Here is a 23,743-nt window from a genome sequence, read left to right as displayed (position 1 = left end):
TTATTGCCCCAAATTATTAATTATTGTTCTAATCACGATTACAGTATTGACTCTAGAATAATACTTGAAGTGAGCTTCAGCAGTCGTAGAGCTCCTTGAGACTGTGGCCATGAGGCATGGGCAGCTGCGATGGCTGACAGCTGGAAGGTGTCCCCTGCCAACTGCGGAACAGCTGCTATCAGATCTGACATTTTGGTCTGCTGTCCATCAGTACCCATTGGAGAGCCCAGGGTAATTCCTGGTGGCACCCTCCTAGTCTGGCATGATGGCCAAGTTCTTACACCCAGGGATGACCAGGCCTCACTGTCTTGTACGGCTTTGCCTTTACATGTTGAGTTTGTTTGTTTAATAGAGCCTTCTCTGCAAAGTACTTCACAGGGTGGGTTGGTATGTATATTTTATTAGTAAGTATATGTTCTTGGAATCGAACCCATGACCTAGGTGTTGTTAGCACCCTGCTCTACCAGTTACCTACAGGAATGCTTTTCCGAGACGTAATGAATATGAAATGAAGATTTGATTTATGAAAATGGCTGCAGATTGTTGTATACAGCACATTAACCTGGCTAAGCAGCATGAGATGTTATCTGTGGAAAACGAGTTCCCAAGCACACAGTTATACCCCCCGCTCACAACAGCAACATTATGTTGGTCATTTAAGCTGCGGTTGTTTTCCTCAGGAGTGCAATGTTGTTAGGCTGGCTAGCGAGATGGAAATCAAAACACATCACAGGAAAACATCATAAAAATCCACATGGTCAAGGCCATGTAGGCCAGCCATCCTAAATGGCTGCAGGGACATCAGTCAAGGCCATAATACACAAAGTCCTCTGATATTCTCTATTTCTTATATGAAGTGAACGCCTTTCATGAAAAAAAAAAAAAAATCCACCCAGACTTATCATAATATCATCATATACTCCCGGTTATTATGGAGAAGTGATGAATCATTACTTCCACGCAGTCTCATCGTGTGTTCCTGTGTTTCTCTGAGGTGTGGAAACGCTCGGGGGCCTGGTTCTACAAAGCCCTGCCGAAGCATGTGCGGCCCATGAAGGAGCGAGCCATCGAGAGCAGGATGTCAACGGAGGAGAGGAGCGACCCCAAGATAGCCAGGAGTTTGCCAGTCAACTTTACCTACAAATGGGCACAAAGCAAAGGTGAGCTGAGAAACTACAATTGTTGAACGTTTCAAGATTTGTGTGTACAGTGTGTGTGTGTGAGTTTTTTTTTTTTTTTTTAAAGTTGTAACCTGTGTTTTTTGACAGATATTTATATTATAAACGAACACAAACTTAGGAACCTTAATGGTAAAACAATGATGCTCGTCCTGGCACAAGGCGCACAGACACTGAGTACAATTATTGTGCGCCATTAGTGAACCATTTTCTCACTTTCAGCACCTTTTATGTAATCATGTAATCATGTGTATGCTGATATATGATATGTGTCTGTGATATATACGTGAACTTAATGCTTTCAGTTATATCACTCCCCTTTTATTGTTGCTTTGCTTCTGATACTGTAGCCGAAAGGATCTCTTGAAATAACACAAAGTTCACATATCCACTTAACTTTTTTGAAAAAAAGCAATGCGTAATACACAATGTTTGGACTTGACGTCAGAGCGTAATCCTACAGCGAGAATGACACAGTTGAAAACCCTCTGCTTGAAGCCTCTTCATGCCACAGTACATTTTATTGGCGTGGAAAGGAACATTCTGATGCTGCCGAGCAGCTCTAATAAGGTACACGCAGTAGTAGCGTTATAAAATCAAAAATGGAAACCGTTTCCTGGGATACTGATACCGTGTAATAAACACGAAAGATATTATTCAGCAGCAGCAGCCTCAGTCTTAAGGCTGTAATGAAGAACAGCCTTTGGATTTCACTCTGGGTAGATAATTAAAAATAAAGAGCCGAAGCGTGAGTCTGATTAGCGTGTCACTAGCGACATCGTTTTGGCCTCCCTGTCTTCTATATATGAAAGCACATAACAAGGGCGTAGGACCGGAGTTAGAACCTGAAATTACCAGGCTCTGCCGGTTAGCTATAAATATTGCCAATCGGGCACTTTAGGCGCTTCATGTTTTCTTGTTTTAAGATCAATTATTTTAGGCCTTCAGGAAAGATAATAGCATTTCAATGGTGTTTGTTTTTTATCTGTGAGATGTTGTGAATGTTGTCATCATTATAAAAACACACCATAAGTCAGCACATATCCGTCACTAATGTTCAATGCTTGTTATTTGTTTCTAGTAAAGCCCTTTTGGCACAAAAAGTTGAATAAGGTTTACCTTGTGGTATTGTTTCTCTTGACTGGGATGTCTCCAGCAAACTCAACGCATTTGTATTTGGGAACTGTTATCAACTGGTTAGTCACAAGCAGGAAACCAAATCAGCCATTATGGCAATTATCCAGGCGTGCATTTGGAACTCAGTAAATAGATACTTCATAGCCGTCGATAAATAACGTCAATGCGAACCAGTGCAACCACACAAGGAAGTGCAACACATGACACTGGATACCTTTAACTGTTGCAGCAGTACTTCTCAGAATTACTTTATATTTGACTTTAAAACAGGCATTTGAACCATACTCTTCTGTGTCGAAAGCCCTAATTTGTACCATCACACAAACCCACAAAGATTTGAACTGCTGTTCAGAAACCTAGCAATTAACTTAACAGTTCATTTTACACTATTCAGAGTGCAAGAAACACTTCCTTGTCCTTGTGTTGCAACATTTTGCATTACTGACTTATTTGCCTTTAGCGGCAGGGCAGTAGCTGCGGTAGAGCAGAAGGTCCCTTGCATTGGAACTGAAGAGGGTAGAAATCCTTGAAAAACCGAGAGATGTTAATCAAAAGTTACAACTTGCAGTTTCATGAGAGACCTTTTTCCATATTCCTAGATTTAAGAGATCACTCCACGCACCAGCCACGTCCTGACCCCTTGCCGGGACACAGATTTGAATTCTGTTTTCTTTTCCTTGTTTCTTTTATGCTTAATGGTGATATGTCTTGAAAGGCTATTCCCCTGTGTGTGCACAGACTGCATATCTGAAAACAAACATATGGAAAGCAAATCGCTTCCTTGTGCCCTGTGTCGTGTACTTATGTCCATCTAAATGATCTAAACAGTCGTAAACATCTTGTGATTATGGACAGTATTTTCCTCAGTCGCCCTGGTTTATGATCTTTCCCGGCTGTCCATTTAAGTCATAACTTTGAATATTTAATGAAAGGACCTGATATTGTTGCATGCGACTCAAATTGGATGTTAAGTACAGTATATCTTCAGTCTAAGGTACATAGTTGTGTTCTGCTATTTCTTGTAGTACTCTGTCTCTATAAATTTGCATTAGGCCACAGGCCACAGATTATTTGCTTGATATACCTTGCTAGTGACTTGATAGCCTATATTTCCTTGTTTTTTCTTTTTGTTTGATAACCAAACAACCAACAGTGGTTGTTTGATAACCACTTGTTTGATAACCAAAGAATGCAAACATAAAATATTTGTCGCCAATATATTTAATCTGGTAGTGTGAGCTACAAAAGAAGAAAACCTTCTGAAAATCTTCCAGTCTTCATGGAAATGTCCTAATTTTTTTATGAAATAAATTAAATTGAAGTACTCTTGAAGTACCACATGCGTAAATGCTTAATCAAGGAAAGTTAAGATCTACCTTTGCTGAACAAGAGGTCATCATACGCCGAGAGCCTCTCCAGCTCCTTCAGTTCTGTCTCAGAATTGATCACTTTGAACACACTAGAGGAAAGAACTGAAAACATCTAAACTCGATAAGGTGCCAATGAAAACACAGCTGTCATGCTTTTACCTCAGGCCTCACCTCTGCTGATGCTTCATTTCCACACAAACCAGAAGTGTGAGTGCTTCATTTTAAAACACCCAGTAACAAGCAGCTTTTTTTTTTACCAGCTCAGCAGAGCTTTGATGTAAACAGGCTTTCACACCTGACAGAACATGAGATTCAAGCATTCCTCCAGATCATGGGATAAGCCAGTCTAACCCAGTCCTTGTCAAAATGGGCTGGTTTACCAGAAGCTTTGTGAGTGTTATGAGAATTATAGAATGGATCATTTTCAATGCTCTGTGATGATCGTGGCACTGCTAAGCCTGTGGGGAGCATGCCTTTGAAGGTATTGTTGATTACACGAACAACCACCTCACGGTTAATATCTGCATATATATGCTCTGTAGGAATAAACCTTTTTTTCTTTCTCCTCTTCTCTTTATTTCTTGGGAAATGACATGGATATACAACAAGACATGCAGGCCACAGGCCTGCCGGGAACCATTCGTTTCACTGAGTTTCAAAGCACGAGCATGTTTGCTCTTTATACCTTAGTATGACTGGGAGACCATGCAGCCGTAGATGCTGTCCGGTAAGCATTCTCGCTGCTTAGCCAGAACCTCTCATAGTAGTTTGCATCCACAGTGAGAACATTTAGTTTACAACATGTCTCTGTGGGACCTGAGGAATACTCCATGACTTTCAAATTCACGGAGGTGTAATGCCTTATGTTACTGCACGTGTGTTGGCACTCCTTATATATGTGCTTACAGTTGCAGTGTGGAGCACACCGCCGATGCTGTACTCCAAAGCAGTGTTCTTGTCCAGTGTTCTCATTGAGCATGTGTATCTAAAGAGAGGGACTATGGTACAGTGTGTAGTGCCAGTGGCGGATATTTCATCCACCCCCTAACCATGGGATAACCCGCGGTCGTCCATCCGTTCACGTCAGCCCCTCGAGGTGTGTATTATTGTTTGAAGGATGGAGTTGTCACGTTACAGTGTGCTCCACATGTATCCTCAAGGAAGCTGGCCAACTCGATCGGATACCAGTGTGATCCTGGCATGACTGTGGGGAAATCAGATGGGTTTGTCAGCTGGGTCTGTGACCTGCGTGAACCACGCGGCTGCCGTGACACGAGGCAGCGGATGCACGCCTCGCAGTAGGGTTGTGGAGCCGCAATCTGGACCTTGGAGGATAGGGACAGAGGGAAGGCAGCTAATGACTAATGTCTAAACCTAATGTCTAAAATTAAAAGTCTGCACACGCTTCATGGCTTTTATCCAGCTGTTTGTAAATAACATTCTGATATTTAGTGCTGGCATATTAGGCCAGTATTTTTTTTAATATATTTTCATTTAGCAATCTTCTGGAACATTTATCAATGACGAGTTACTTTCAATTAAATTTTACCTTGGCCTGTCTGAGTCATGTTTAGTTGAATACCTCAGGGGAATGGGTGCACAACTTCTAATAAGAAAATATGATGTGCTGATGAATTCATACAATCATCAATGTCTTACTCTGTGAAAATGTTGCACAACTTCTAATAAGAAAATATGATGTGCTGATGAATTCATACAATCATCAATGTCTTACTCTGTGAAAATGTTTTAATAAGATGATTGTGCCCAATGGAAAGTCATTTGGTTCCTTTCTTATTTTTGTACTTTGTACTTTTGATGCCTTTTTCAACAGCAGCAGCAACGGTAAACAGTATGCTACTCTTTCCCTGCAGTCTTCCATCCATTCAGCATTTTCACCATCTACTGGTACACTGATATGCCTCTAACTGTCAGGGATAACACAGGAGAGAGAAACCAAATGCACCACACAAGAGGCAGGTTCTAACTGTCAGGGATAACACAGGAGAGAGAAACCAAATGCACCACACAAGAGGCAGGTTCTAACTGTCAGGGATAACACAGGAGAGAGAAACCAAATGCACCACACAAGAGGCAGGTGTAAAGCCAAGTGAGATTTACTTACAAAATGAAGATCCAAAGTAACAAAAAAAACAGGGAGGCAAACGAAACACAGAGAGCAGGCAGGGTACAAAACATACAAAAACACGATCAGGAACAAAAACACAATCGGGAACAAAAACACTATCAAGAACAAAAACAAGAAGGCAAAAACAAACCACAAGAAAACCACAAACAAGTCAGGCAAACAGGGAAACAAGAAAACAGGCCAAGCTAGCACGGAACAGGTGAAAACACAGGACTCAAACACACGGAACAATTGACCACACAGACAGGCGATAACAAGAAACGGGTGGAGGTGGAGGTGCAACACTCAGCTGGAAGTCCTGACACTTAAAAGCCAATTCAGCTTTCAATGCTATCTATCTATCTATCTATCCATCCATCCATCCATCCATCTATTCATCCATCCACCCATTTATCCATCCATCTATTCATCCATCACTTCTTATGGTCATTGGATTTATTTGTCCATCCAAACTTATTATTATCCGACTTATTTTGTTTATTTTATAAATTCTTCAAACATCCAATGCCAAACATCCTATTGAATTCAGATTCATGGACTCCCTAATAGGGGGTGAGTATTTGAACATTTCCCTGCAGTTTGTAACAAGGTCGAAAACTGAAACATTCTAAATGTGTTAGTCCCATGATTGAGGAAGAGTGTTTCTTACTTTTCTTTGTAATGTAGATACTGAATAAATATGATTAAAATAAAATATTATTGCAGTAGCAAGACATGAGGAATGGAGGTCACTATCCTCTATTTCTTTTTCTCAAATACAGTTTCCTATTCTATCTGTTTCTGAAAGAGCTGATTTAACCCCCACAAATAAGCCTTGGGGCTTATTACACTTTTTGAAAAGGATTTGACACGGGTATGATTTCACTTTTGAAGCTCTGTGGGGAGAGCGTGATGATATTGTATTGTACAGTTGCCTTTAACTATACACAGGGGGTTTAAAACTGGTCTTCCAAACAATATTGACCTTAGATTTAGAAGCAATGATCTGTTTTCCATGAAAAAATAAATATGCTCTTGGACTAGGTTTAGTCTTGGCCAAAGAAAACCGCTCACAGTTGGTTATTATATTCTCTTCATTTCCCAAAAGTATTATTTTGTCGAATGCTTTCTTTCATGCGCAGCACGATCTCGGAGATTATGTCAATCTCAAATAAATACTAGATTAACTTTGACTTAATTCTAACCAACCCATTTGATATTTCCCTGAATTAATTTGCCCAGGTTAATCTGAGTAACTGTATGTACATTTTCAAATGGCATTCATTTGAATTGCATAAAATTACGGTAACAGATCATAACAAATCATCATCTGTGAGGATGATGCACCAGTCTGATGGCCTTTCAGAGCAAAATGGATGCTTATTACGAGATGGGAAAAAAACCAGTGCACAGACGCTTTTTTTTGTTTTGTTTGTTTCTTTTTTCAGTTGAGTGTACACTCCATGTGCAGGTAATCGATCAAGGATATTATTGATCTCCAACAATTGTTGTTACTTGGAGATCAAAACCTGGACCTGGACTCACTGTTTTCTTTATGTAGTATCAGTATAAGTATGTGTGTTAGTCCGTGTGTGCAGAAGCCATAGTGTATTTGTAAATAACAGGAACTGAGAGAGATCGCAAAATGTGTTATCTCTAAAATGTGTTATCTCTATGCACAGAATATTCCTCACATCTTAAGCTTTTCAATCCATCTATTTAACTTCCCTCACAGTATATGAACAACAGTTTTTCCAATCAGTCTTTTGCATGCTTGGAATTTGAAATGTTGTTGTTAGTCAGCATCTATCTGAGTAAGTTCATTTTGAATGCTCTTTTCTGTGGGGAAGATAATGAAATCTGATGTCTTGAATAACCAGTGGTACTCCCTTCCCTCTAGTTCTCTACTCTGTACTGAAGTTCTACGCCTAAAGGTGCATATTAGTGGGGCTCCATTTGTGAACTCATGGAAGAACTCAATGGCTGGGGCACAAATGATCTCCCTGTCCCCTGCCCCCTATTCAGAGGTAAATAGCTGGTGCACTCCTGCATATGGGGACAACTCAGAGTGAGGCCCCAGAGGCCGCCCAAATGGACTCTCCGACACACGCGCGGTGAAATATGGCACATTTAATGCAAACACAATCTGTGGACTCGGCAGCAGAAAATTACCCGTAAATGTTTATTTGGCCCCATCTCTCCAGAGGTTCCTTTGATGACAGTGGAACGAGTGGAGAACTCCGCTACCGGAACCGCTGTGCAGACCTCTGTGCCCACTGACTGAGCCTCCAATGTGCATAAAGGGCTGTTTTAGGAGTGGGGAATTAGCTGAAAGAACCAGTGAGTCACATTGTGCCACATCAGGCGTTTCTTCCCCCCTTTTTTCTAATTTCTTCTTGTCATTATAAATGGACTTGCTATAACGCACAGTGCATTAGACATTATGATGGATCTAAAAGAGAGGGGAGGAATTCGTGGGAGCCGGCTGCAGGTTTTAGCTTGACATTGATTTAGCAGGCACCTAGGCCTGGCTGATGTACAAGAAGCACACTCCTCTTCTTAGGTGACTCATGCCGTGTATTGACTTGGACGGAATGTAGGTGTTAACATCTTAGGATACAGTGACGGCAGGGTGAGTTCTTTCATTGGCCAGGGGTGTGTGGGTGTGATGAGTATGTGTCCTTTACCTAGATGACCACAGAACTTTGAAGGCACACACTGTAAAAAAAAAAAAAAGTACAGCGATTTTTTTTTTTTGTCGAATATGCTGCAGGGACCCATGTTACCATATTTTATATATTTACTCCATATTGAATCACACATTTCTGTGGCATGTTGATATAGTGTGAGATAATGGACATAATGGTTGTGCTTTGCTCGGTGTCAGGTTGCAATTCTGTTTTGACTGTCTAGTTACAACAATATCTGGACGTGGCAGGCTCTACTATCTTGTGTTGACAGAACAGAGCTAACTTACCATATATATACACAGTAAATCCTCCCCATCTGTCGGTAGAGGATTTCACTGCCTTAATGTCCTGGCTTTCTGTGGAATATCACATAACTGCTCAAATTTTTTTAAATGCCTTTGAACTTCAAATGAATAATAATTTTTTGAATAACTGTTTGAAAATACTTTTTAGTACTTGCTGTATGTGGCAGTGTTAACTTTATCTATTTGTAGTCCTCAGACAAGAGCATCTTTTGGCTGTGTTATAAAACATCCCTTCAAACATGCCGGAAGTGTGCAGAAACACAGCACCATCACAAGCAAATGTTCTGTTCTTTTCTGTCACTGTGTGGTTTTTCTGTGTATAATCTCAGTTTCATAGCCATAACAACCTTGGTTGGTCATCCATTGGTGTTGTCCAGGCAATGACTTGACCAAAGTTCCCTGTGTCTGCGAGTTGTTCTTGATGTATGATGTTAATGGCTCTCTCTGTGCCAATGAGCACTTACCTCCGCACACGCTTATTTCCAGAGGAAATTTGCCCGGCGGTAAGGCTCTCTGCCTGGGTTAAGCACTCAAATCGTGCCTGGTGCAAAAGGGGAACAGGGAATTGCTCTGACTCACTGTGCCAAAAGCCAAGCACAGAGCAGGGTCATATATATATATTTTTTTAAAGTGTGGTGGGTTTGAGGAGAAGGAGAGATGGATGGGCAAGAGAAATGAGAGAGAGGGAGAGAGAGAGAGAGATGGGGGGCGGGGGGGGGGGGTGAAAGAGTAAGGTAGAGGAGTGACTGAGAGCGATGGAGAGCACGACAGTGAGTGAAAGAGATTGTGGATTTCTACGGATGGAGGAGGGAGATTAGGGTGGCGCTTTAAGTTCCACACGGCTCCCTTCCCCTCTCAGCCCTCTGACTGAAGCGGCAGCAGATGGGGTGTGGCAAATTGGAAGCAGGACTTGCGCTCTCCCTCCCCTCACCCCCCTCGCCCGTCCCCTCCTTCTTTCTTCGGCAGCGTTATTAATTTTCAGCTTGGCCTGGGGCCACTGGTGTGGGCGCTCATATGGTGATGAGGGCACAAACGCCCTGGCACTTCTCCAGGCTGAAAGGGCCGCCGCTGCCCTCCTCATGCCCAGCCTGAGGGAGGAAGATGAAGATGAAGAGGGTGCAGATTTTGGTCAACCAGACACATTGAGTGTATAGTGCAGAACTCTGAAGTAAATGCAATTTCTTCCTAGCGTTTTATCAAACATTTACAGCAAGCCTGGGGATTAAAACAGCGTTTGAGTCGTTCTCATTCAGAGCAGACCGTGACCAGACCAATTCCAGTGTTTCGTGCAGCAGAACACCTGAGACTTGATTGGAAATGGGAAAAACATAAGCATGTTTTTTTGTTTGTTTGTTTGTTTTAAACAACGGCAGTTTCACAAATTATTTCTGTGATACAAAATACTGCTAGACTCTTCAAGTATAAATCCAGCCTGTTGGTTATTCATTATACACCAAGTCATGCCCAAGGAATCTCTGTGTAAAAATAAAATAAAATTTAAACATTGTAAGATACCAGCTAACGTTACCGTGCTTAACAGTGTAATAGCATCATAGCTGAAGCTGGCCTAGCGTGGATGTCAGGACTGGTCTGCACAGTGGTTTGTGTACCTTGAAGCTGGATACTATGTCTGAATTGACATTCACAATAGGATAATTATTCATTTGTATACATTCATTGTTATTAATAGAGGTATTGTATGGAACATGTTGACTGATGACCTGGGATCCTGTGTCTCTCCCTGCAGTGGTGTCCAGTGAGAGTGAGGACAGCGACTCAGAGGTCAGCGTTTGTAGTGGGGAGCCCAAGGCCTTCACTTCTGACTTCCAGCCACGGAGAGGATCAGGTGCGCCCCCCCCCCCCCGCCCCCACATACACACACAAAAAAGAAACCTCCTCACAGCTCTGACAGCCAACAAGGTTGTTGTGTGACCTCCCGGCCATTCCTCACTGTCCGTGATTCATTCAACAGGGTGACAGGGCAGCCCTCCTGGAAAGTTCAGCAGACCTCCTTTTTAACGATGTTTAAATATTGTGCTCTGATAAAAGTTTCATTCTTTCACTACTGTCTTCTCCCCTCCTGTATCCTGCATTTGAACATTTAACATTGTGGCCCTAGCTGGTCGTTACAGCTTCCATTTGTACTGTAGTTAACAGCAGAGTTACAGTTCCTTCCTCCTGTTATGTGACCCATGTCTTCCTCATATCTCTCATGTCCTGTGACTCGAACACAGAGTCCAGCGGCGGCTCCAGCCTGGCTCCGGTCCAGCCTTCCATCAGCCTCAGCCTTGCCGTCCTGTCCGAGAGCCACTCCAGCCTGGCTAGCGAGCACAGCAGCCTCCCACCGGCCCCCGAGGACGAGGACACCGACCACAGCCGCCTCTCCCACAGTAAGTCAAGTCTCCGTCAGTTAGGAACAGTGGCACCTTATAAAACTTTTTTTTTTTTAAACAATGTATTTATTGTTTTTCAGTTTGCAAGTCATATCAAATTGAATAACAACAGAACAATACACAGCAAACATTTTCACCCTGTTCCCCCACCCATAATAATAGAGTAACTAAATAATAGTTAAATTAAAAACAGAAAATAAAAAGAAAATAAAAAGAAACATAAAAGCATACTTTACACACTGAATAATGGGTGTTTTTTGTTGTTGTTTTTCCTACTAGTCAATGTACATAATCAGATAGTTGTCCTACTCCCCCAGAGCCTGTTCTTGCTGGAGCAAGTTACCAACATTAGTATTATGCCTTAAGAAGTACCTAAAAGGTCCCCAGGTATTATCAAAAACATTTTGTTTACGTCTAACAATATACGTTATATTTTCCATTGACATGTTTGAGGCCATTTCTTTAACCCACATACCAATTCTTGGGCCATCAACACTTTTCCAATTAAGAGCAATTATACGTTTAGCTTGTAATATACACATATCTATGAATCTGAACTCTTTGCTTTGTAGAAGTGGTATGGTAGGATATAAACCAAGAATAAAAAGCTTGGGATTCAATGGTAATTTCTTTGATAAAATTTGATCAATCATATTAACAACATCTTGCCAGAAGGTTTTCACTTTCCCACATTCCCATATACAGTACAGTGAAACAGTGTCCCCCTTGCCTCATCACACTTAATACAGGTATCAGGAATATTATCATTAAACTTATGCAATTTCACAGGAGTTATATATGTACGCATCAGCCATTTATACTGTAGGAGTTTTAGGTTGCTGCTGACTGACTGCCTCTGTGCCTCTTTACAAGCCTCTCTCCAGTCTTCTAAAGCTATTTCCTCCTCTATATCATCATTCCATAATCTCAGTTTTGATTCTGATGATTCAATAGATCCAGACACAAACAAGTCATACAGAGTTGAAATTAAACCTTTGCCATAACAGTGTCTAGTGACTGCTACTTCTAATGCAGAAATGGTCGGTATATCTAATGAATGGTTTTGAGATGAAGATATAAAACTCCTAAGCTGAAGATATCTGAAAAAGTTATTATTTGGAATGTCATATTTGATAGATATTTCCGCAAAAGACATAAACACTTCATCCTCCTCCCTGTACATTTAAATCCTCTATCCTTTAGCCCTGGTTCAAAGTTGGCATTACCCCAAATAGGACTGAAGCGTGAATGGGACAAATTTATATTCAAATATTTGCAAGTGTCGAACCAAACATCAATCATATTCAATATAATAGGGTTGTCTGTATTTTTTTTCAGATATTTACGGCCTGCTGAGTACAAGTACAGGTGCAATGGTAAACTCGGTTTAACAGAGCAGGATTCCAAATCAATCCAAGCAGGGGGATTTCCGGAAGAGAAGTAAAACATGATCGACCGCAATTGAGCTGCCCAGTAATACCATTGGATATTTGGGCATTTAAGGCCTCCTCGATCATATGGTAGATAAAGTAAAGATAGACGTAATCTGGGACGTTTATTTTGCCAAATAAAGTTGGTAAACAGTTTCTTGATTCTTGTGAACAAGGATGAGGGAGGGGGTAGGGGGATATTCTGGAACAAATAAAGAAATTTGGGGAGTATATTCATTTTTAGAATATTAATCCTGCCAATCATTGAGATAGGTAAGGATGTCCAACGCTCTATTGAGGAAATACTAGCTTCCAGAATTGGGTCATAGTTTATCTGAGCAATCTTATTCACCTCAGGGACAATTTGTATTCCCAAATATGTAAAATGATCTGTTGACTTGAAAGTAGAAGCATATACAGGACTATTTTTCCTCTCTGTTTCATTAAGTAGCATTATAGATGATTTTGAGTAATTAACTTTATAACCGGATATTTTTCCAAATGTTTCAATAAGACTTAAGAGCGCTGGGATAGATCTATGTAGATTTTTAATCATTAATATTACATCATCGGCAAAGAGCGCTATCCTATGTTCTAAATGACCCTCTCGAATTCCATAAATATCGCTATGTGACCTCACCGCTATAGCAAATGGTTCCATCGCAAGGATAAAAAGCAATGGCGATAAAGGGCTCCCTTGCGGGCAACTTCGACAGATGTTAAAAGGTTTAGAAACCTTACTATTAGTCAAAACTTCTGCAGTAAGCCCTGTACAAAGCAATCTAACCCATTTAATGAATGTACCTCCAAAGCCAAATTGTTTTAACACCTCAAACAGATAGGGCCATTCAACACGATCGAAGGCCTTCTCTGCATCAAGTGAAAGTAAGACCGTGTCTGTGGCCTCTCTCTGACTGTATAAAATATTGAGCACTTGTCTGACGTTATGAAAACCCTGTCTCCCTTGAATAAACCCATTTTGGTCTTCCCCCACCACCCTAAGTAGAAGATCCTCCAATCTTCTTGCTAAAATTTTACAAAGTATTTTTGTGTCTGAATTTAGAAGGCTAATTGGACGCATATTTTCACAATTTGTATTTGTTTTCCCTGGCTTTGGAAGTAAAGTGATTAAGGCGCCCCTCATAGATGTGGGGAGAAGACCATTCTCAAAGGATTCCTGAAACATCTCCAAAAGGGGTGATATTAATTTGGTTTGAAATTTTTTATAGATATCTATCGAAATGCCATCTGGGCCGGCCGATGTAGCAGCCTTCATACAGCCAATCGCTTCTGCAATTTCCAATACAGTTACATTTTGATCTAATGCTCTACTTTCTTCTTCCGAAATTTTGGGAATATCAAGGTTGTCTAAGAATTGTGTCTGCGTGTCCAGATTAGGAGAACACTCAGAGCTGTATAATTTCTCATAGAAGACTCTGAAGGTCTCATTAATCTCTGTCGGGTCCACTATAGTTCTACCACTTGGGGCTTCAATACAATTAATAGATCTTTCTGTTTGTTGTTGTTTAATGCGCCATGCTAGAAGTTTTCCGGGCTTTTCCCCCTGATCATAGTAGGACTGTTTGAGTCTCATTAAATCAGCAGCTGCTTTGTTAGCTGCCAATTCATTGTACTGAGATCTAAGCAGTAGCAGTTTTGAATGTACATCCGTAGCTATATGTCTGTTATAGTAGATTTCTGTTTCCAGCTTTTTTAATTTCCTCATCTAATGTCTTCATTTCAAGTCGTGTAGCCTTTTTCTTTGAGCTAGTGAAAGAAATGATCTGGCCCCTAATAAAGGTCTTGAAAGCCTCCCATCTTGTACTAGCAGAGGTCTGGGACTTGTTACATTCAAAATACAGGTCTATTTGTTTATCTAAGAAATCTACGAATGTGGGATCCGTAAGCCATCCCGGTCGAAAACGCCATTTTGGGGGATCACTCACTAATTTAGTATCTTCATAGGTCAAGGATACAGCTGCGTGGTCAGAAAGGACTATACTACGATAATGACATTCATCAATTTTGGAGACAAGTAGTGCTGAAACTAAAAAGTAGTCTATGCGTGAGTGAGTTTTATAAGTGCTAGAATAGCAGGAATACTCTACTGCATTTGGTTTACCATGTCTCCAGATATCCAACAGATTTAATTCCTTCATAAAATGGTGTAACGTCTTTCTCGACTTATTGTGAGTATCATCTAAACCAGTCGACCTGTCTCTTGAAGAGTCTAACGTGCAATTAAAGTCACCAGCTATTATGTATTGTCCGGGGAGATTTGATGCAGTCAAAAATAAACTATCATAGAATTTAGGGTCATCTTCATTGGGACCATAGACATTTATCAGAGTTATGGTTTCAGATAATAACCTGCCCTGGACCATAATATATCTACCTGCAGAGTCCTTAACTACATTTTGTACCCGTAATGGGACAGATTTATGAATTAGTATCATAACCCCTCTAGCATGAGTGGTGTAGGGAGCAGACAACACTTGACCCTGCCATCTTCTTGCTATTTTGGAAACATCCTCACTCAACAGATGTGTTTCTTGTAAAAAATACTACTTTTGATTTCAAGGATTTTATCCTGCTCATTACTTGTTTCACCTTTGTAAGTTTGTTCAGACCCCTACAATTCCAAGAAGTAAATTTTATCTTACAACTATCCGACATTAAATCCAATATGTATTAATGTATCCTTAGGAACCATTTTGGTAAAGTACATTGACAAACCACACCCGAAAATAAGAGAAGAAATAATAACGTAAAACAAAAAGCCCCCACCCCCATACGAACCTGAAGTCCATGCGCTCTGAACCTCCCCTCCCATCCCACACTTTAAGCTAACGATAAAGCGAGTTACTAACTTTTTCTTCCTTCTCTTAAGCTCTAACTAGCTTTCTCATTTTTCCTGAATACTAATCACACATAACATAAGTAATGTAACATTGAACTATGCAACATTTGCAACCTGTAGCCTGGTCACTAGACATATTATAAAGTAAAACCGCCTGAACACATTTAACACAAACCTGAAACCCGCACATGCAGGCTGGAAGACGGAGAAAAGGGCAAAAAGTTCTTAGCCTAGCCACATAAAATCCACGATGCGTTGTAGCCTATGTCCAATAGGGCTAAACCAATGTCAACTCTGTCCAATGTGTGCTCCCAAGTTGACGATAAATGTCACTTCACCTTACCAGTGTTTGGGTGCTTAAACAGTGTCTCTCATCCAAGTTTAAATCCATTGTCCACAACAGTAACGTTACAATTTTAACGTATGTTAGCCATAACAGCCTAAAGAAGTGATGCTCAGTCCTGTCCGTGTCAAAGGGATAGGCTAAACAAAAACGGAACAATAATAATTTCGTGGAAATGGCTATAAAATAAAGTAAATTTAGTAAGGCTACTGTGTTACTTTCCTGTCGGAACCTTTCAACGGCGAGCCCGACTCAGTCCTTAGTTCAAAGGGATTGAATAAAACGGTCCACCTCTGCCGGAGTTTGAAAGGCGTGGGATCTCTCTTTGTGTGTTACCAGAAGCCGGGCTGGAAAGATGATTCGGTGTTTGTGGATCCCCCTGTCTCGTAGCTTCTTTCGCACCTCATCGTAGTCGCGCTGCATCCTGTGCACACCAGCAGAGAGGTCCACATAAAAACGAACCGGCTTATTCTGGTACAAGACCTGTCCCTTGGTTCTAGCTGCCTTCAGTACCCGCTCCCTGTCCTTAAAGTTCAAGAACTTCATGATTAAAGTCCTTGGATGAGCCGTGCGAGAGTCATTGCTTGGCAGAGCGCCTATTCTATGAGCCCGCTCCACCACCAACCCCTCTCGTGGTTCCATGTTCAGAGCCTCCGGTATCCATTTCTCCAAAAATGCAGTTGCATCCTGACCCTCAGTCTTCTCTGGTAGCCCCACCAATCTCACGTTGTTTCGCCGACTTCTGCATTCCAAATCATCAACTTTGTCAGCAAGGCTTTTGACTGTGCTTTCCAGTGTGCTAACTTTGGATGTTAGCTTGTTAACGTCATCCTCCACATCAGAGATCCGTTGTTCGGCATGCTCTATGCGGCCTGTGCAGTCCTGTATCTGTTTTTTTACATCCGCAATTGTTGCTTGCACTCCATCCACTTTTCAAGGACAATATGGCTTTCATGATATCTTGATTGCTATTCTTGTCTGGATCTAATATTTCGTCGTCTGCTTCGTCAAGGTCATCCTCGTTAGCCATACTGTCAACCTGAATGTTGCTAGCCTCCTCGACCTCCAAATGTTCGCCGTCTTGTCGTGCTTTCTTTTTCTCTTTCTTTGCCTTGTCTTTAACATTTTTTAATTAATTAATTAATTAATTAATTAATTATGGATACTCTTATACACGTGTTGCGTGACTTTTGACAATATTTTGATTAGTATTGTAGGATTAAATTACATTCCAGCAGTAGAGCTTAAAATGTGCGACCTCCTAGCACCTCGCCATACCCGGAAGTCCCTTATAAAACTTTTAGTTCAATATTTTAATATATTCACTGATATTTTGATGTCAGATGCTGTGAATTGTTGCTCTTTTCTGTCAAATATGGCTACTGGATGCAACATGCTGTTTGTGCACTGCACTGAAGTACACTGCATTGTGTCTGTGTAGAAAGTGTTATTTTTTGCGTGTTGTGTTTATGCGACTTTAATGATCTTACCTGTCATCTACTTCGTGGCCTGTGCAATGTTAATGAGCCTTCATTTGCACAACAATGGCTTGTGAGAATGGGTCAACTCTTTCTGTAGAGTTCTCAGGAAGATAACAAATCTTCACAGGAGTTCTTGCGACGGAGCTGTTTTGAAGTGAGACCTATTATGCCCCTTGACTTAAGTTGGGTAGTGAGTCCTTTATTAAGTTGATAGACCCTTTGGAATGTCTTACTGTTCTCACGCTATTGCCAGTTTTCTTTCTCTCTCCAGAGTAATCCACTTCTACCGGCACACTATCTAACCTTATCTTTTATGCACCCTCTTCCCATAAGCAATTTTTTATTCAAAGAGCAATTATGTCACTACAAGGAAGCACACGCCGATTACGGTAGCTTATTTCTTTTTCACATAATGACTTCATTAGCATTCCAGGCACACAGTCGTTTGGCCACGAAAGCCAAAAGGTAGCCTGGGAAAAGTACAAACTCAAATTCATCACCCTGGAAAGGTGCCATGGGGCGTTTTGACAGAACACTTGCAAGTGGAAAGGGTCAAGGATACACTGCGTGAACGTGGCGAGAGAAATTCCCCAAAGGCGTGAGGAACAGCCGTCGTTTATTTAGAGCGTGCTGCTATGGTTTGCCGTTAATCTCCATGTAATGGGCTTGACGCTGACAGGAGTTCACCTTGATATTTATTTGTTTCTACTTAACGTTTTTTCTTTTTTTTGCGATCGCTAAGGGATTAGTCTGACTGTTAAACATTCATTCTAATGTTTTGTCATTTATCTGTGACATCTGTGCATGAGTCAATATGGCTGTGCCAGGTAGATATAATGGCCATGCCTGTGAGTCATTTGATCAACAATGCTGGATATCATTTAACGGACCTGTTTATTTTTAATTAGGCATAAACTAAAAACACTTTGTTTTTAGTTTATGCCTAAAACAGGCAGACATTATCTCCCTGCAGTTTTCTTTGCAACACACTTTCTTATAGTCTTATAGTCATATTTCGCAAATGATTCATGTTACATGGAGATTGTATTACACCGTGTTTGTACACTGTACACGTAACATTGGAAGACACATGATCTGTGTTTATGTATTTAATGGCTTGGTCAAAATATTGGTGCTCGGTTGTCTCTGCTGTCCGTTTGAAAGACTCGACCTGACCCTGGACAGACCTTGACATTTATCTGTAGTTGTTTCTCTACCCAGTTTTTCTCTCTTTACATTAAACCAATGGAGGCACTTTCCTATTGATTTCTGTGATAGCCAGAGGAACATTATCGCCAAAGGACCTCTCTGGTCTTGCATCTACTGTAGAAAGCTGTTCAACACCCTGTCAGTGTAGTTATTCAAGCTACCTTGACATTTAAAATGCCTTTCACTGTAAAGGAATGCTTATATAATCATGGCTCATCGTCCTTGGCTCAATTGCAAACCACCAGTGTTGTTATTCCGATGCTGACGTTAAATGTATGATGTTGAAAGTGGGTGTAAGGATGATTAATGACATGTATGGCCACTACTCAGTGCTAGACATTCATTCTCATGGCTCATTGTAAAAGTTGGGAGTTTTTCTGTGCACTGTTTAAAGTATTAGGGTCACTTTTTGCCACTTGTGCTAGCCGTGGAACAGCACATACTTGGGGAAATGAATGGTTTAACACTGAATGATGGACTGCAGCTGGGAGGACCATCAACTGCACAGTGGTCACCGGCCAGTGATTGCCTTGTGTGGGTTTGCTCACCAAATACTGCCTACATGTAGAGAACATTTTAAACCCTGAATCAGTCATCCATGAATGGATAAGCCTTGTGTTAACAACGTCTTCTGAAAGGCATATTAAAAGTCTGTTTTTATTTACCCTGTCTGTGCATGTGACAGTAACAGTCCCTGTAGTCTCTTTCAGTGTCAAATCTAATTCAATAGTCAGATTTAATTAATGATGTCCACACAAGTGATGTTTTTTTCATCAGATGCTTGCTGAAGCAGAAAAATTTATGCCCAAAGGCTTCCATCTGAAGGAATCAACCTATGTTTAACTTGCCCAAAGGCTTGTATTTCTCAAAAGCTGAATATAAAAACAATGTATTCTCTACTTTTTTTCTCTGCTCTGACAAATATGTACTTTGTAGTCTTCACAAGTCACAGTCAGCATTTTACTTAATGGACTACAAGATCTCTTTAATCCCTTCGTGTCTGAAAGGGAAGTCATACCTAATTTCTTGAGGCATTTTTAAGACATGCAATGTTAAATGCTTATTAATAGGTTAGTTGGTAAGCGCCTGTGGAAAAATGTGTTGAATTTCATTCATATTTTGGTTGAGAAAAATGTAGAGAAGCTGTAGTTTTACTACGGCAGTACAACCCACTGCTGCATGCTTCCTGCTGCATGTGGTCTCCGATCCAGTGGCCAAGGGCGTGTGTCGGCCTATGTGGTCCTGGATGTAGCCCTGTGTGTGGACTAGAAGGACTATTTAGCACTAGTCAGGACACTGTTTCAGCAAGTAAGTACTTTGGCTGCAAGTGTTTAGGTCAGGAGTCATTTTCGTGAGGAAAGCCATTAGACTGTAAAAGTTGTCTATAAAAATTCAGACTATTTATAAGATTGTGGCCCTGTGGTTTCTGAGTGTGCTTGTACCAGGAAATGAACTGGAGCTTCCTTTACAAGACTCCTTTTTACTCTGAAATGATGCCATTAATTGCCGCTAATTGCCAAACAGCCACTCAGGAAATTACTGACATCAACACAATCAAATTAAAGGCTTGGGTTCCGAACGGCACAACAGAGGGACATGTAAGCCTTTTTCTGTACGTCCACAACACATTAAGCCTTTACATTGGAACCACAATTCACTGTACTTTGAACAGGTTGGTATTTTCCTCATAAAGAAGCACTGAGGTTAGTCCAAGCCCCGTGTTTGTAATCATATCGCTCACAGTATAAGTGTTTTCAGGGTGCAGATATTATCTTGTCGTGATAGACTAATGACTCGGAGGTGTCCGTCATATCCTAGCCAATGCATAAAAGCTAACAACCCTACTAGAATACTAATGTGCTATCAGAGAGAGAGAGAGAGAGAGAGAGAGAGAGAGAGACAACAGCAACTGTAAATGTTTGACTAACCACTGCCATTTTCTAATAATGGCTGTGGAAGGCAGGGTTGGGGAGGGGCTTGCTGGAGCCTAGGATGGGGGGGCGTCATCTGCAGCCATAATTAATAACACTCCAGTCTCCTCTGATTAGCTCCAGACAAGGCTTGCATACAGGATTAGTTGTTCCAGCAGGCATCCTGGGGACAATCTTCCTTGCCAGCAGATCATTTGTTACTCAATCTAATGATATATTTGTGAGCTGTTATGAAATAAACAGTAGCGAGATGCCACTGCTTTTAGTGCGGCGGGGGGGGGGTTATTAAATTAAATAAAAACCTAAATGAGCCGTGAACATATCCAGTGTACTCCTCAGTCCAACAGAGAGCCTCTTGGCTGGATTTGTGGGTAGCTTTACCCAGGATGTGTTTATTTTTATGGCAGTCGGGAAGAGACGTAACAAATATTAGGTAAATGCAATAATCTCATTCTCTGCTGTGGTCCATTATTCCGTGAGATTATGTCTGCCGTAAAGGCACGCACGTATGCATCCTGCGTCATACATACCAGGGTCATGTAATCATTAGGCAGCACGCAGCCAGAGTCGGGAGCGTGGGGAGGCAGAATGGATTGGTGGCCATGTGCAAATGGGCCTCCTTAATGAACGGGGTGGATGAAATGCTAATGAGGAACGGAGTGCTTAACCTTTGACCTGCAGCTTTTCATGTGTTCTCTCTCCACTGATCTGCAGATGGATGAGGGCCTTTGACGTGCAGCTTATTATCCCTTCAGGGAAAATAGCTCTTTTTGTGGTATTGTCATTCAAAGGTATTGGTATGCTAAATGAAATCACAGCATCTCTCTGGGAGGCCTGTGCTTTTTATTTTATTACTGCTGTAGGTATCCAGATTAAGGTCGTGATGTGTGCTGGTTTCAACTTGGTATTTGTAAGGCGTACTCTCTGCTTTTCACTCTAATCTTTATCCACTCAACTATGATATTGACATGCCTCCCTGCACTTAACAGAACAGGAAATCTAATGAGTGTAAACGCACTTATGATGGAAGCTGTTTGGCAAGCAGGCAGAACATTGAATAAAACTTCAGAGTTTCTTTATGTTAATGGAATTAGGCGTTTCTTCACTGTACGACATTCCTGCCAGTTAGCCTCCATTGTTGTAACCCATCAAAACGCATCACAATTATTGTCTGTCATAACAAAATGTTCATTAGTAATGCAACCAATAGAAAACAACACTATTCCTCTAACAGGACCTTTGGGATGCTTCCACCATGCTAACACTTTCCCAAGTTTCCCAAAATTCCTTAAAAGAAAGATTGGATTGGATGTTATAATACTAAATGTTGAAAAGGTTTGAGATGGCTTGTTATTGTAACTGTACACTGTTCAGTAACCATATATAAGGTTTTGCATGATTACAGTACAAATGTAGAGGCTGGGCACATTTCCAGTGAGAGATGGTGGATGATGATAAGCTGTTTCTCCCCCTCTGAGCTTTTAGAAACAGCACAATCTTTGTCCACTAGCTGCATTTACCGACAGTGCTGTACCACAAAAAGCACCAATTACCGTCACAATTTAGGGCTTATTGTGTTCTTAGGCGCTGTTCTGTCTAATCATTTTGATTATAATATAATTTCTGTAAAAAACATTTTGGACACAAGAGCCATGTTTCCACTCTCAGGCCAGTATGAGCTATAGCTCTCTTCGAGCCAACTGGGGCTAATGACCTGGGGTCTCAAGCCGCAGGAACAAAAAACATTTGTTCACTTTTTTGTTAATGTCTAACAATAAGTTGCAATTGATTGTCAATAACAATTCATTGATCAAGAAAAAATAGAAATGAAAAATGTTAGACCTCATAACACGAGGTTCATAACATGGCTGGGACAGTAGTGACTTGCTTTTGGAACAAAAAAAGTGATGGGCCTAAAGCATACATTACGTAAACAGACCATCATACTTCTATTGCAAAAAATGTACATGTACTGGAATTTAAGTTGATTTAGCAATCCATACCACAATAGCCTTAAGATGAGGCTTTAACATAAGCCAGCTAACAGCATAGGCATAGTTGGCTGTTAGATATAATGGCAAGCTAATGTTACAGCCTCAGTTATTTAAATAAGAAGCCTATGTTTAAAGCACACCATGAGATAGCGTAACATGCAAATCGTTCTTTGCAATAAATTAAATTAGCTTTAATGATCTCCCAATCTGAAGTTGATGGTAGTTGAGCATCCATTTGAGCCAGTGGTGTTTTGTGTTGAAGTATGTTGAGATTTGTTGTGGATCAAGTTATTTTATAGTGACTAGTTATCTTGTTTTGGCGTTGAACCTCTCTTACCTGACTCTGCTAACCCCGCCTTTCACTTAGACTCCGCCTGAAGCAGCCGTTAAGGCCGATATATGCTTCTGCGACTGCGTTACTGTGTGGCTAAGCAGTTGCATCGACGGACCTGTGAACCTTTATGGTTCTCTGACGGTTGTGCAATGTAAAAACCACGTTATTGTAACTGAAAAATAAGTCTGAGAGGATTTGCGAGGTGTCTGAGCCAGCTATCTAATGTTAGCATGCTACTGCCCACAAGGTCAACACCGATGGGTTGGACCCATCACAGCCCTTGCGGCTTGCGTCGCCTTGTCGGATAGTTAAAAAATTTGGGAGACGCACGCAAGAGGTGCTCGGAGGGGGTTCGCAACGACGCAAGGGGCTCTTGCGTGTCTTGCCTGTCTTGCGTGTCTGCGTAAAAGGCAGACCATAAATTAAGCTTTAGCCCTGTTTGGCTCAAGGGTAATCAGTGGGCCGAAAGACCCCTGGCCGCTACCCCTTTGGAAGCCTCGGAAGGGACAATGGAAACACAACTGGCCTTGGCATCCACTAATTCGCCTGCATTTGGCCCAATAGTGAAAACGTGGCTAATGGCTAAAGATCTGATTTGTAGATTTTTTTAAATGAAAAATGTATGAATTAATTCTGTGCATATATGATTATTTATCCTATATTTATTCATTTATATCATCTCTATATATTCATATCCATATACTCTATAAAAGTCAGATTAAAGGTATATATAGTTGGTATTCGCACTATACTACCCATAAGCACTGTGAAGATTTGGAAACCTCTCCTCATATGTTACCATTAAATGACACAAAAACTATAACTCGAGGTACTCATGATCCTTGATGTTTCTCCATTCCAAGAATAATATATAAATCCACAATGGCCAGTCTTGTTTTTTGGCAAGTCTTGGAGCTTTGGGAAGGTTTGTGAGTAGAGAAATGGACACCTAAATATCTC

General features: G+C 41.0%; 1 protein-coding gene across 3 annotated transcripts in view; it reads left to right on the top strand.

Annotated features, from left to right (window-relative positions):
- Positions 1-23,743, top strand: part of doc2b (double C2-like domains, beta) — a 150,076-nt gene that overhangs the window by 31,367 nt on the left and 94,966 nt on the right. For all 3 annotated transcript variants that reach the window (XM_012821957.3, XM_031571520.2, XM_031571521.2), the window contains exons 6-8: positions 995-1,160; positions 10,556-10,654; positions 11,043-11,198. In XM_012821957.3, coding sequence (XP_012677411.2) covers positions 995-1,160; positions 10,556-10,654; positions 11,043-11,198 — 421 coding nt within the window. The remainder of the gene's footprint in view (positions 1-994; positions 1,161-10,555; positions 10,655-11,042; positions 11,199-23,743) is intronic.

Source organism: Clupea harengus, chromosome 8 (genome assembly GCF_900700415.2).
Source record: "Clupea harengus chromosome 8, Ch_v2.0.2, whole genome shotgun sequence".
Taxonomy (NCBI): domain Eukaryota; kingdom Metazoa; phylum Chordata; class Actinopteri; order Clupeiformes; family Clupeidae; genus Clupea; species Clupea harengus.
This window is presented reverse-complemented; position numbering and strand designations above follow the sequence as displayed.